This window comes from Budorcas taxicolor, chromosome 8, assembly GCF_023091745.1.
Source record: "Budorcas taxicolor isolate Tak-1 chromosome 8, Takin1.1, whole genome shotgun sequence".
Taxonomy (NCBI): Eukaryota; Metazoa; Chordata; class Mammalia; order Artiodactyla; family Bovidae; genus Budorcas; species Budorcas taxicolor.
In genome coordinates this window covers 72409066-72424484 of record NC_068917.1, presented here as the reverse complement: position 1 = coordinate 72424484, position 15419 = coordinate 72409066, and the positions used below count along the sequence as shown (strand labels likewise).

Genomic DNA, 15419 nt, shown 5'->3' with positions numbered 1-15419 from the left:
CAGCCTTGAAATTAAAAAACACTTGCTCCTTGGAAGAAAAGCTACGACAAACATAGACAGCATATTAAAAAGCAGAAACATTACTTTGCCGGCAGAGGTCCGTATAGTCAAAGCTATGGTTTTTCCAGTGGTCACGTATGGATATGAGAGTTGGACTATAAAGAAAGCTGAGCGCTGAAGAATTGATGCTTTTGAACTGTGGTGTTGGAGAAGACTCTTGAGAGTCCCTTGGACTTCAAGGAGATCAAACCAGTCAATCCCAAAGGAAATCAACCCTGAATCTTCATTGGAAGGACTGATGCTGAAGCTGAAACTCTTAATACTTTGGCCACCTGATTTGAAGAGCTGAGTCGTTAGGAAAGACCCTGATGTTGGGAAAGATAGAAGGTAGGAGGAGAAGGGGATGACAGAAGATGAGATGGTAGGATGGCATGACTGACTCAATGGACATGAGTTTGAGCAAGCTCTGGGAGATAGTGAAGGACAGGGAAGCCTGGAATGCTGCAGTCCATGGAGTCGAAAAGAGTCGGACACAACTGAGCGACTGAACAACAAATATTCTCCAAGTTTCAAACCATGGATTTGTACGAGTGAAAACAGTATGACAGAAAGTTCTTTTTAGGAGACACCGTCCATCACTGATAAAGTCATGGGCTCCATTAAAAAATAAGTTAATCATTTTAAAGTGAGCATGTTACACTATCTGAGGTTCCTTCTAAAGTGAAAGTGAAAGTCGCTCACTCATGTCTGACTCTTTGCAACCCCATGGACTTTACAGTCCACGGAATTCTCCAGGCCAGAATACTGGAGTGGGTAGCCTTTCCCTTCTCTAGGGGATCTTCCCAACCCAGGTCTCCAGCATTGCAGGCAGATTCTTTACCAGCTGAGCCACAAGGGAAGTCCAAGACTACTGGAGTGGGTAGCCTATCCCTTTGCCAGTGGATCTTCCTAACCCAGGAATCAAACTGGGGTCTCCAGCATTGCAGGCAGAATCTTTACCAACTAAAACCCCTCTCCAAATGTAAGGTGGACCAGTAAAAGGAAGCTTTATGTTAGTGAGACATCACCGCCACCTTGTGTTCAACAGTTTTCATTACACCTACCTTACTGCAAAAGATGACAGGATTCAACAGTTAGAGAATATAGCTTTATTTATAGAATCTTACAAATAAAAACATTTACAGTCCACATAACTTAAGTTTATTTTATTTTCTAATTTATCTTCATAACACCTGAGTCATTTAAAAAATACTGTGATGGAATTGCAGAACTGTAAAATAAAATATGAATAATAAAAGCTAACCTCTCTCTTTTGCAAAAATCAGACAACCTTTTGTTTCTTTCAAAGCAGATTTCCAACATATTGCTATCTCCATATTACCATGTGGAAGAGGATTTACTAAAAACAGGTCTTAGGATACCATAAAAGAGAAGCTTTCTTTTTAAAACCCAGGGTGAAGGACCAGTGAAAGGGAGACCTAAGTTGACACGAGACACAAAAACCCTTGGAGGCAAGGACAGAAGGAGACCTCCAAGCCAGGGGAGGGTGAAAAGCAGCAGACGCCCTCCTCTGGAGTCACGGCTCCTGCACGTTCCACATACTTTCTTGGTTATCCTTGGAGAAAGGTGGGCCACAAAGGGAGACAGGCTGAAGACGCTAATGCCAGACGTGAAAGAAGTCCTCAGAACTTGCTACTCCTCAGACTTCTAATGTGTACAAACGCTTGACACAGCAAACCCAACACTTCAAAAAGAAACTGCCACGTTTTCGATTCACGAGGCAAATCCGTTGCACAATTTCAGTGTCTCTACCCCTTCTAAGCTCCAACTGGGACTGGCCTCTGGACCAATTACAGTTTGCAAACAACTCCCCTTTGAAGAAGGTGTCCGTGAAAGCACAGTCAGTTCTTAATATGGATGTGCACGAGAAGAGAAAACACCCTACTGCTCACATTTTATTTTTTAAATTTGCTCAAGGTTACATTATTGGGCTCTTCTCCTAAAACTAGAAACCCACTAACGTTTACTTAGGATTCTACTCCACAGATACCAGTGTCTGTAAGGAAGGACAGATCTACAGGGAATGCTAAAATTATCAAGTTAATACTTCGATGTAAATTAAGGGAAGCAAAATCGTCTAAGGTCCTAAGGTTTGAGTGTTATTTCCTGCTAGCTCCTGAAAGCCAGTCTGAGAAAAGTGAAACAGAAGAGACAAGGATTTGTTTCAAAACAGTTAACAGTGACAATAATAACGACAGTATAAAAAGTTAGATTCCAACATTCAAATTGGTTCTTTGGTAAAAACTGGACTGTAATCCTACCAGGAAGTCTGTCCTGACAGTTCATCTAGAATCTTGAAAACTGAGTTTTCTTTCTCCTCCCGCCCATTCTCAAATCTATCCAAGTCAACAGGCAAGATGAGAAAAACTTGTAAAGCATCACCAGCGGTTTTCCTGCTCATGTTCAAGAATAGTCCCGGTTTGAGGGATGTTTCCCAAAGGAAAAAAAAAAAGAAAAAAACCCAGAGTCGATGCTTTCAATTACTGTAGAGTGGAAAAGCTTTCCTGTCAGAACAGAAATGTGCTCAGGTGGTGGCGACGGACCAGCGCTGGTCAGCCACGTGCACAGGTCGGTCTGCGAGCACAGCCTCTGGGCTGCGACCACAGGCACCACTGAGGAAGGCTTCTGGAGAGGTTGGCTCCCCAGAGTGGCTGAGGAATCTCGCGTTATCAATATGATAATAATACAGCAATTCACCTAGTGAACCTGGAGACTAGCTCCCCTCACAGCCGGAGCTCTGTGGAGAGGGCTCCACAGGGCAAGCAGGTGACCTATGGTCTCCCACACACATGAGTCTATCAATTCATTTTCTGAAGAGAGTTATTAGCATAATTCATATTCAGTTCCATACAGAATTCGCCCTTTCTGGTGTGGGGTGAGGGCGGAAGGGGGACCCAGCTGGAACTCCTGGGCCCCCTATTCTGTGAACACCAAGGATGCTCCCCTCCCAGCTCAGAGTTCTATCGCATGTACTGTTACTTGTGGCATTAGTGAGTCCTCAATGTTGCCTGCCCTGACTGCGCCTCCGATTACCCTTGTCAAGAAGACCCCAAGCGGCACTCCAGTGCTGAAAGTCAACTTGTCACTTGGCAGCACGAGTTGTTGTCCAGGGAGGTAAATTTGTGCAGTCTCCCCTCCAACGCGGGTATCGTCACTGTGCTTAGAGTGTGCTGCCGGGGAGGCAGTGGAAATGTCTCTCAGGAGATGGGGGTGGGGGCTGAGGCGTGGGAATTGTAGCTAACCCATTGGATTTCTCAGAGGTCTCTTCTCTGCCCTCCCGCGTCCGCCAGTGTTCATCTGAAAGGAGGGGAGGTTCAGGCAACACAAACTACTCGCTGCTCACCTGGACAACCACAAAACACCAGGTGCAGAACCAATTTTGGCCCAGGGTCCTAGTGGGAGTAAGTGACCATCCTGACAAGACACACTCCCCTCGCCCACACACAAGGATCCTTGCCTCTCCTCCAGCCCTACTCATCTGATTCCAGCTTTGACTTCTCTTTGACAGAACAGGCAACCGAACAGACTTTGAAAATATGAGAGATTCCTGTCCTTTGTATTTTTGCTGTAAAAGAAACAGGCAAATTCACTTAAAAATGGGTCACCCTGAGGCCCAGGAAACACACTGAGATTTTATGAGCCCCAAACTGTAGGTTCACCTCCTACTATTACTCACTAAGCTGTGAGCCCTGGCTCTCTTTCTGTGTCACCTGGCCAAGGATTCAGAATGTCTCAGTGCTGGTTGGGAGAGAAAGTGGCCAAGGTAACCAGAGGGAAAAGTTAGGCTTGTCTTTTGAGCTGCGTTGAGAAGAGGAAAGGGACAGAGGCACTACCGAGAGGCTGGTTACCAGGGCAGCTTATTCCTTGGATAGAGCATTTTTAAAACCAGCTGACATTTGAATGTAGGAATAGAGTCTGTGTCACAGTTTTTAATAGAACTGCCTCTTCTGAAGCGCTTCCTGGATGAGGCGTCCTCGGGCAGCCCAGGGCCGGACTGCCAACCCCGCTGGCTCCTGGCAGGGCCCTATCCGATCTGGATATGTCCCGAGTACATGGTGAGGACTAGCATGATGCCAAAACCAGTCAAGAGGCCCAGGTTCTGGATGACAAAGGGGATCAAGAAACTGCCCTTGCGTTCATCCTCTTGGCTCACCTCGTTCATCTCAGGGAACTGGGAAAGAAAAGGAGAGAACATGGGAGCTGCAGTTCCTTTCTTCTTGCAGCTTCTTCAAGTGCAAGACAATTCAGTTATATACACTATCGAATAAATTATGTGAAAATAACACATCATCAGTGTACATGATTATTATAATAACTATTATATATAATATTTAATCAAGATGCATGCACGCAAGCTCAGTTCCTCAGTCATGTCTGACTCTGTGATCCCGTGGACTGTAGCCTGCCATGTCCGTACGATTCTCCAGGCAAGAATACTGGAGTGGGTTGCCATTTCCTTCTCTAAGGGATGTTCCTGACCCAGGGATTGAACCCACGTCTCCTGCATTGACAGGCAGATTCTTTTACTGCTAAGCCACCAGGGTATATATAAAAAAAAAAGGATTGCTTTACAAAGAAAATCAATAGCAGTAACTTCTAGAACTTAAACATTATCACCTTTCTCCAAGGTGGTTGCCACTGCTTTGCAACTATGGAGGTGAAACAAAGTACTATACATATATGTAACCCTGGATGTTTTTAGAGGCTGGTTAAAAATAACCACTCTAATAAAACTGCCACTTGTTTGGGAAACTGTGTAAGGGGCCTGAAAATGGAGCTAAGTATCGCAATGACTCAAGGTCTCCTGCATCTGGCTAGCAAGGCATGCATGCTCAGTCATGTTCGACTCTCTGCGACCCCATGCACTGTAGCTCTACAGGCTCTTCTAGTCATGGGATTTCCGAGGCAAGAATACTGGAGTGGGTTGCCATTTCCTTCTCCAGGGGATCTTCCTGACCCAAGGATTGAACAAAAAATATCCTAACCCATTGGCTGAGGATGGACCATGGTGGTCAGTACTCTCATCATCTCATCAAAAACACTACTTTTCAGGACTTCCCTGGTAGTCTAATGGTTAAGAATCTGTCTCCCAGTGCGGGGGACATGGGTTCCAGCCCTGGAAGGGGAAGATCCCACATGCGTTGGAGCAACTAAGCCTGTGCTTCACAATTAATGAGTCTGTGAACCCTAGAGCCTGTGCTCCACAACAAGTGAAGCAATGAGAAGCCCATGAACTGCAAGGAAGAGTAGCCTCAGCTTGCCACAACCAGAGAGAGCCTGCATGTAGCAATGAAGACCCAGTGCAGCCAAAAATAAACAAACACATGATTTTTTTTAAATAATACATTCCAAATAAATAAATAAATAAATAATACATTCCAAGGATACAGAACATAATGCATTCAAACACGCCAAAGAATATGTCATGCCCTTAAGGAAAGAAATCAACTGCGTTAGAGAAAAAGATGCAACAAATCAGATATTAAACTAGCAAACTCAAACAAACGTTAGTGGGCACAGTACAATGTACACTTTCAGACACTGCTAATAACGTAAAGGAAGGTTAAGGTTTTTTAGAAAGCAACCTGGCAATATGTATTAAAACCTCAAACTAATGCAGCCTTTCTGAGCCAGTGATTCTTGTTCTGGATCAAGTACATTCTCTCACCAAATAATACCAGCAGTGGAGATGACGCCTTTTTTGGTTTTGTTTTGGTGTGCCACGCTGGATCTCAGTCCCCCAAACAGGGATCATACCCACACCCCTTGACGTGGAAGTGTGGCACTCTAACCACTGGACTGACAGGGGATACCCTGAAAAGGATGCCTTTAAAGAATATACAGCATGAAAAACGTCTAGGATGTATTAAGTGAAAAAAGAAACTAGGATACAGAAGTGTATATTCAGTGTGATTAGTTGTTTAAAAACAAACAGGCTGCATTGTGAAGAAACAAGAAATAAACCCAAGTGGCGGTATTCTGAGGGAGAATAATTATGGGTAATTTTCCTTCCTTCCCTCCCTTCCTGCCTCCTTCTTTCTATTTATCTATGAATATCTAAAAGATACTTAGGTAAGGACCCTGGAGTTGAGATAGATCATTTTCTTCAGTGACATATGCCCAAGGAACATAGGCTTTTTATCCTTTAAAAATCTAATATCCCTTTAAAAAAAGCATTGTATACTTTAAATAGGTAAATGGTGTGGTATACAAATTTGGACTTCTCACATGGCCGAGTGGTAGAGAATCCACCTGCCTATGCAGGAGACATATGAGATCTGGGTTTGATCCCTGGGTCGGCAAGACCTCCTGGAGGAGGGCATGGCAACCCACTCCAGTATTCTTGCCTAGAAAATCCCATGGACAGAAGAGCCTGACAGGCTACTAGTCCATAGGGTTGCAAAGAGTTGGACACGACTGAACTGACTTGTTGATAAACTAATGCACCTTAGCTGTCATCCCACTCAATGAACTTAACTTAATAACCTGATCCAGTTTTGCCTACAAGGCATTAAATCTACGGAAGACTTACCATATCAGCCAGCGAAATATACAAGAACATTCCTCCAGCCAGTGCAAAGATCCAGTTGGCAGAGAAGTGGCTGCCGGCTAAGATGCCGAAGCCCAGGCCCACGTAACAGCAGCAGGCGGAGAGGAAGTTGAAGAAGAGAGCCTGCTGGAGACTCATGCCGGCGTTGAGCAGGATGACAAAGTCTCCTACAGCAGAGAGGACGAGAAGGGAGGGTGTAGACACAAGAGTCATATTAGGTTGGGGGACACACAGCTTGATGAGGACAGACTGCCTAAACGTTGGATGGAGTCTGGGTGAAAATCCTGATAGCCCCAGACTAGAGCTCATAATGACAGACTAAGGGCCCCTTGACCTCCACACCAAGGATGCTTGCAAGCTTGCATCTATAAGGCTGGCCATATGCGTCCAGCCTAGAAGCTGAACACAATGCACAGGATTTTCAAAAGAGAAAACCACCTAGCAATGGCTTCATTTCTCTTTTGATTGATGGTGAAATAGAAGGAGCTTCCTTCCTCAAAACTGTAATGCATGGTGTTTTTAGGAAACAAAAATCAAGATGAGATGTTAAGTCATTTGTGCAAATTCACAAGCCAATAAATGGCAAAGCCAGGATATGACCTTGAATATCTGAGCCTCAAAAAAAATCTAGGCTTTTTACACTTTCCCTCTGATAAAACCAAGGACTTTCCAACTGGCTCATCTCTTTCTTCTACCCACCAGACCTCAAACATGCAGCTCAGCCTTCGGAATATTAATAGGATGTAAGAGATAACCGATACTGAAAACTTAAGTCTAGTGAATGGCATGCCATAAGTCCTTTTCACTATTTTTTTTTCCTCCATGTTTCTCACAATGAATCAACGAGCTAGGTACCACTATTAATCCCAGTGTAGAAGTGAGGAAACTAAGCCACAGGTTACAGGACTAAAGGGAAACAAACATGCTGGTAAAAACTCCATCATTTCCAATGATCAATTTTTTGGTTTTTTTTGGCCATACTGTGTGACACGCAGCACCTTAGTTCCCTGACCAGGGATCAAACCTGTGCCCCGTACAGTGGAAGTGCAGAGAATCACTGGACCTCCAAGGATGGCCTTATCCAATGATCGATTTTCAGTGACTGATTTGGTTGTTGAGAATCAGTGATTTGATTTCACACAGCACATAGAATGTGTTCACTGAACTTGGTCTGTGTTCTGAAGGGCTGCGGGGAGGCAGCACAATGGACCAGGCTGGGGTGGGGGCAGTGCCCGGGCCCCTACCAAGCTCATGTGGGAACTCCTCACACAGGATGGCCACTGACGTGCTGATTCCCTGGAAGACGGACACAGTGAAGGAGGCGCCGATAGCCAGGCCATCGATGAAGTTGTGGAGACCGTCGCTCAGGGTGATCATCCAGGCCAGAGTGCCGATGTCTGAGTAACGTACGCCTTTCAGCCAGTGGCAGGCGCTCTGGGAAGCCTGCAGGTCCTGCCGGGAAGACCAACCCCAAGGCCCCCAGGTCAAAGGGTGGATGACAGACCTTCAGGGCAGGCCTGAGTCATCAAGGCTGTTACTGTGCAAGCCCTTCCCTCCTCCCAATCCCCACCTGCATCCCCCAGCAGAGGACGGCCTGCTGACCTGGACGGATAGGGAGCCCACGATGACCTTCTCGTCCACCACGGGGGTCTTCCCATCCAGCTCCCCGCTGCAGTGCTGAGGAATCATATGATCCAGATCCCCATTCTGCAGCTTCTCTGTCACCCCCTCTTCCTGGTCCTTCTGGGAGGGGAGCGTCTCAGAGGTATAATGGCTGTGTCCGTGATGATGCTGGAGGCACCATGCAGAGGGGGTCAAACCAGAGCAATGCTCACCAAAACCATCCACCCAGCACGGGCCACGAGCACCGGGAGGACCTCACTCCCACTGTCTGGGAAACCATGAGCAGGCAATGGAGAGACAGAAGCTGAGGGCAAGGTAATGGAGAAAGCTGAAAGGGGCGCGGTGGGGCGTGGGGCTGGCATGAGATGGATCTCAGAGCAGTGACTGAGGGGCCAGTGCTTATTCCTGGCAGGAGGCACAGCACAGGTGCTTAGAGAGGCTCCTCACAATGGCTGATTGTATACCATTCAGCAACTGTTTAGGGGGAAACTAGGAGCCAGGCACCAAAGGCAACTTCTGGGAACTACACCATAAAAACTGGTCTCACTTCCTTGCGGACATACTTCATATATGGTGCCCTTCCTACATCTCCTCAAAGGCTGAAAATCTGTTAAAGAAATAATCTAGAATAAGATTAAAGAGGGCAAGTTGCTGCCTGGGAGGAGGCACACAGGCCAGACCTGGTTTCTGGTTCGCCCTTGCCCCTGCTTGTCCCCTTTCTGAGGTGAGGTGGGTTTTATCTACTCAGGAAGTTTGTGGGTTTCAATCCATGGTGGGAAGATCCAGGTAAGCTCACTGGATCAGCACTGAGGTTAACAGCACACCTGGGACACATTTCTGAGACAGATGCTCTCCCGAGAGGCACTTCCTTTACCAACAACAATTAGGCCTCACCTCGTTTTTCTGTTTAAGGAGCATCTTCAAGATCTTCTCTGTGAAAAAGAAGAGATAAAAGCCCCCGAACACCACTGCAGACTTGGAGACGTAATAGTCTTCCATGGGGTTGAAACCAAAAGCCTGTGGACCCAGGAAAACAAAATGAGTTGAACTTCCCTGGTCCCCTTTCCTCTCTTTCACCACCTCCTTGACTCCAAGAAAGGAAGAGACTGGGACAACTATGCCACCTACCTCATCTTTTTCCAGCAAAATCTAACCCTTGATGTTTTCCTCATGTCATGCCACCAGACCTGCTGGGTTTTCTCTAGCTGATTTTCTGACATCAGAAAAAAGATATCAGATCGTCTTCCGAATTTTACTTTCAGCAAGAACAGCCTCAGACAAGGCTGCAGAACATTTAACAACAACCCTGCCTTTACTTTCTCCTGGTGCTTTGTAATAAGGGCAGACTCTGCCGGCAAATTCTGTATTTAAGGAGGAGACACTGGGTTTATTTTTGTTGTTATCTAGTCTCCCTGGATGACCTGCATGTAAACACACAGGGAGATGGCATAATTAAACCTTCTAAAATGGGAAATCCTTTCCCTGATGGAACAGTAAGAATTGCAGCATCTTTCTGACCGCAGACCTCCCAGTGACCACAAAGCCAAGGGAGCAGACAGTATTACTGCATGTATCAACCTGGGGAAGTTTGTTTTGGGTTCTTGAAACTTCGCTTATTCTGGCAGGAAAAAAAAAAAAATCCTTGGGAAAGCAGACAGGAGTAGAAGTTAAGAGAATACCATTCCCAGTGAAGCTCCTAACTTGTGTGCAGCAGGTGGGGGAACTTGAGAAAGTGTCTGCTGACCTGCTCCTCAGTTTTCTGATAGAAAATGGGCCTCATGAGCAAACACCAGCCATCTCATGGATGGGCCCCAGATAAAAGTGGCTATCAGAACCAGGAACTCTGGGTTGCTTAAAAAATAAGTGTTTTTTCCTTTTCTCTTTTAAAGAGACAAAATGCAGTCTCTACTCCCGTATAGTTTTCTAAGAGACATTAAAGGTCAAGTTCTAGAATAGAAATGACTCATTCAGGCCAACTTTCCAAGAGAGTCAAATTAAGGAAAAGTGGAGTGGACAGAGGCAACGAACAGTTCTCCACTAAAAGAACCAGGACATGAGCTCTTGTGCAGGCCGGGTTCTGCATCTGTTAAACAGACCAAACGGGCCTTGTTTCCTACACATCGCAGAAGCGATCTGAGGATCAACTCAGGAAACACAAAACCACAGCGTGGAAAACGAAGTGCTACAGGAGCACAGGGCATCATCTTTCTGCTTCACCTCTGGCTGGTCCGGGCCTGTCAGACCACCCACAGTGAAGTACCTCATGCTTGCTTCCTGCATCAGTGGGTCTACAAGGAGACCACACGGCATCAGAAACTCCTTCTTGGCCCTGCTAAACCTTACAAGCATAGGGCTCCTCCTCTGCCATGGAGGGTGTCCTGGTTAGCCCAGGTGAAGGGGCAGTGGGGCCGTCAACAAGTGTGAGGCCAGATTGCTGGGTTCAGCTTACTTTCTGATGCAAAAGACAGAGGGTCTTTAGAAGTTTATGCCCTACTGAGAACTAATTTTTTTTCACTGAGACCTATTGATTCTGGTTTTAGAAATCCTTTGATTTCCAAAGCTCCAAACTGGGGGCCATCATGTGACCTAATTACACTATCTCTCTTCACCCAGTAGGTAGCGAGCACCAGGTGATTTATGAACATGAACTCATAGACCCCTCATGACCTCATCCTGAGGTCCAGCCTATTATTTTCCCCCTTTTCTGCATGGGGAAACTGCAGCAGAGAGGGGTTAGGTGACCTCCCCTAGTGCCCAAGTGGAGCTGGGGTCTGTACCAGCTCTCAGACCTACTCCCTGCTCAAACTGCCTCTCCCTGCTCGTGTCTGCGTCCCGTCTTCACTTTCCAAAAGGAGAGATCTCCTCGCTACACCATTCGTGGAGATGGGGGGGGTCCTCCCACTGCACCCCGCAGTCCCCCAGGAGGCGGCGTGCTCCCGAGAGGGCCCTGGCTCGTCATACCTCAGGGATGAGCTGGAAGAGGGCGTTGGAGTAGAGGGTTCCAATCGCCAGAGCTATGAAGTAGAGCAGGAGCCTCTTGTAAAAAGTCTTCTTCATGAAGGGCACAACGCTGGCCCCCAGGAGGGAGCAGAGGGAGATGACGGTCACGCAGAGGAGACCGTATCCCCAAACTGCCATGGAGTAGGGGAGCCAGCCCCACCCGGGACAGAGATGAGGGCCAACGCCCCAGGGTATGGCAGCCACCATTGAGGGAAGGCAGGTGGTGGTGGGGGCGGAGGGAGTGGTCAGGAGGCGTTTGGTTGACAGATATTAACAAGGAGACAAAAGAGAAGAATCAGAGAGAGACAAGCAGGGAGGGAGAGAGAAACAGAACATTTGTTAGTGATTCAAGTCTGATGCAATTTCCTTCAATCAAGTTCAGGAGAAATGGGGGAGGAGCTTGAGGTGGTCTTGGAACGCTGTTTCTCTCCTGCCCCTGTTGCCTGGTGGCCGAGTCCCACCTGCCTGCTGCTGTGCCTGGTGGGGCAGCTGCTGTCTTGGCCGAAGTGTCCCCACCTGCCTGCTGCTGTGCCTGGCGGGGCAGCTGCCGTCTTAGCCGAAGTGTCCCCACCTGCCTGCTGCTGTGCCTGGCAGGGCAGTTGCTATCTTAGCCGAAGTGTTCCCAGGCCAGGCCAGAGGCTGCCTGGCGGACTTTGGACTCAAGTGCCATCCAAGAGAGGAAATGAGAGCCCGGAAAGAGACTGTTGTGCTGCATGTGTTTGCACGTCTGCCCACGCTGCAGGCACATGGACACTCCTCGCACCTGGTCTGCACTGCACAGGACGCAACCAGGTCAGAAGTGCAGGGCAGAAAGGATAAACAAGGCCCGATGCCCGAAGAATTCATTCTCTTAACAGCCCAGGTTTTCTTGCCATTTTTTTCCTCTATGTTTTTTGTTTGTTTTTTCTTTTGGCCGCATAGCTTGTGCAATCTTAGTTCCCCAACAGGGGACTGAACCCAGGCCACAGCAGTGAAAGCCCGGAGCCCTAACCACAAGACATCCAGAGAACTCCCTCAGGTTTTGTTTCCATTTGCTTTGAGAGGGCTACAGCACAGAGAATAGAGTTCCAAGATCACCCCACCAAAAAATATTTCCTCTTCCATTTCTCAGGGTCACATACTCCGGGCAGGACAAAACCGAGCCAGGACGAGGCCTCCCCTGTGAGTCCAGGGGTAGAGTATGCACCATTACTGTATTTCTATTCAATAGGCAACACAACATGTCATTTCTGATCTTGAAAAAAAAATTAATAAATTTAATTTCCAGAGCTGGAAAAAAATAGCCCAAGATGAGGCCTGCCCTGATAAGTGCTTGCTAGATTCAGGTGCAATTCTGATATAGCATCAAGATGGTTCACCTTAAACCAAATTTCTTCTCTTATCATGAAGCAGGAACAGTAAGGCAAGGCCAGCATCCCATAGAGGTTGTTTTTTTTTGGTTGCTAGTACAGCATATAGGATCTAGTTCCATGACCAGGAACTGAACCCAGGCCCCCTGCATTGGGAACTCGGAGTCTTAGCCACTGGACCACCAGGGAAATCCCCATGAAGTCTTCTGATTGGGAAAGGCGGGCAGCTGCCTATGGAAGGCAAAGCCAACATTCTCAAAGTGGAGGTGGGGGGGCACATGTCACCCACTGCCCCACTGCACGTCCTTGCCTGAGTTGACAGGTGGGCAGACTGTCACCTTGGGCCCTTTTTTTTTTTAAGCTCCTCAGTGGTGACAATTAAAGAACAAAATTAACGAGTATTTCAAAACAGTCAAGTCAGGGCGCCAGGAAGTCATTCCTGTCAGGAAGAAGTCAAGATGCAAGGTGTGAAGGGCTGCAGGTCACTTTCGCTTTTGTTTCATAGTCTTGATTCCGTGTTTGGCTCTGTGTCCTGCAGATTGTTTTTGTTTAGTCCTAAGTAGTGGCTCTTTTGTAACCCCATGGACTGCGGCCTACCAGGTTCCTCTGTCTATGGGATTTCCCAGGCAAGAATACTGGAGTGGGTTGCCATCTCCTCCTCCAGAGGATCTTCTCGACCCAGCAATCGAACCCGTGTCTTCTGCATTGGCAGGTGGATTCTTTACCACTGAGCCACCAGGGAAGCCCATACTGTGTGGCTTAGGGCCTGCTTAAAAAAAAGGATCTTTTAAAGCCAGTTCCACTTTCCAGTTGGTAACCTCTTTCCTTCCACCTCATTCCAGGTGGATCATCTCTTGGTGGCCGCACCTGAGTACTGCCAGGCCTCTACTTAGAATGACAGGGGTCAGGAGGACCAAGGGTAGGGGCAGCCACCACTGACCACTTTCCGTTCAAGCCCTGCCAACAGGGCTTAGGAAAGGCACTGACTGGGGAAGGAGGCTGATAGATCCCCAGCATGGTGATGGTGTGGTGGTGGTGATGCGGGTGAGTGCTAACAGCCTTGCATCTGACAACCCCTGAAAAGGCCAGAGGTCGACCTGGGTGCCCCAGGAGTGACAGGAGGCCCTGGAGATTCAGAGGCAGAAGTCATTCGGGTCCCTTGACTAGAAGAAGACGTCAATGTTTCAGGTGGTGGCTGTCAGGGGCCTTGGAGCACAGGTTGGGGCAGGGACGCCCCGGGGAGAGAGGACGCGCACGCTTCCGTTCTACTGCACCTCTGGGATGAGCTGGAAGAGCGCGTTAGAAAGCAGCGTTCCAATGGACAGGGCGATGAAGTAAGTGAGCACACGGCTGAAAAATGCTCTCTCCGTGCAGGGCAGGACGAGGACTCCCAGGAGAGAGGCCAGGTTAATCAGTGAGACACTGAGAAAACCAAAGCCCCACACTGTGGAGGAACAAGAACAGACGAGGGCCGCCATTACTGTGGGCGGGGGTGCTCTTGCTGCTGGGGGTGCGTGCAACCCCCCATTCTGAACTCAGCCACAACCAGGGCAGACGGAGTTCCACCAGCCCATCAGTAAATGCTTGCCAAGTGTCTCTTGCTGGGTGCTGTGAAGAAGCCTGAAAACATACACCAAAGGTGCTATCCAAAGCAGCTTACCTTTCAGATGGAGGGGCAGGTGAACCCATGAAAAGCTAAAGACCACAGAAGTTAAATAATGACGTGGGGCAGGACACAGGTGGCATGTGCCAGGTACCAAATGCTGGCAGCTCACACCAGCAGGACAGGATTGCAGGAGCTCCATCCAGGCCCAAGGGAGCCACGTGCATACACATGAACCACTGTGGCTGGAGCAGAGGTCCAGGCAGAGGAGGAGGGTAGGTGGATGAAGGGGGACGAGGGCAGACTGTGAAAGGTCTAAATGCTAAACTCAAAAAACCAAGGCATTGGCCCCCTGGTAGTTTAATGAAAACTGAAAGGGAAAAGTGGTCCAAAAGCCTCACCCTGACTGCTCACCAGCCACACTGCCCAGCCTGGTGACGTGCTGGACTGGTCTCGTGAGCATGGGAGATATCAGTTTAGACATTACTTCAGTTCACCCCTCCTGACGATGATAAGAGGAAGATAACCAGTTAATCATTCAGTGAGCTGCTCTATCTGATCAGCCCGGTGGTCCCTATGCTGACAAGCATGGACACCAGGCCCTGCCTCCCCATCCTGGCTCACCTTCCACCGAGCTGGGCCTCCCCTCTTCCGTCTGCTCGTTCTCCTCATTCTCCTGGTTCTCGGAGGAGCAGGCCCTGGAGTCCAGCTGCTGGAGAATGGTGGGGCAGAACTCCTGGAACTCACGCTCCCCGATCTGCGACTGGTGGCTGAGGTTGTGGGCAGCGAAGAGTTCTCCAGAACTGAAGCACTGAAACCAAGAGGGAGGGGCAGAAAGCCTCTTAGGACCCAAGGTCACATCTTGCCCCTGAGGAGCCCTCCAAGATGAAGAATAGAAGACGGACCTGTCTAACTTTCATGGAATCTGCAGGCTAATTTCCAAGGATGAGAGCAAAGTAGTCCCTAAACTTAAAACACTGATAAGTAATCTTAAGAGATTACTTATACTTAAGAGATGGCCACCCAGACATGCCTTCCAGACGCCCATCTATGAATGGCTACCCAGAAGTTCTGGCAACAACTTAATTCCAATCATTATGACCAGGGTGTGGCTGCTGGAAAACATTCCTCTGTGCATACCTGAAGATGCAATTTCTCCCAGATACCCAATCTGGCTCCACATCATAATAGCCTTGGGAGCTGTTATAGTAAGATGCAGATTTCAGATGCTTCT

General features: G+C 48.1%; 1 protein-coding gene across 2 annotated transcripts in view; it reads right to left on the bottom strand.

Annotated features, from left to right (window-relative positions):
- Positions 1-1189: 1189 nt before the first annotated feature.
- Positions 1190-15419, bottom strand: part of SLC39A14 (solute carrier family 39 member 14) — a 51050-nt gene continuing 36820 nt past the window's right edge. The window contains exons 3-9 of one of the 2 annotated variants that reach the window (XM_052644712.1): positions 14810-14996; positions 11195-11364; positions 9128-9250; positions 8213-8401; positions 7855-8062; positions 6593-6777; positions 1190-4231 (exon numbers count right to left, since the gene is read on the bottom strand). In XM_052644712.1, the coding sequence (XP_052500672.1) occupies positions 4085-4231; positions 6593-6777; positions 7855-8062; positions 8213-8401; positions 9128-9250; positions 11195-11364; positions 14810-14996 (1209 nt within the window). In that variant the 3' untranslated portion in view covers positions 1190-4084. The remainder of the gene's footprint in view (positions 4232-6592; positions 6778-7854; positions 8063-8212; positions 8402-9127; positions 9251-11194; positions 11365-14809; positions 14997-15419) is intronic. The other variant, XM_052644713.1, reaches the window with a different exon arrangement.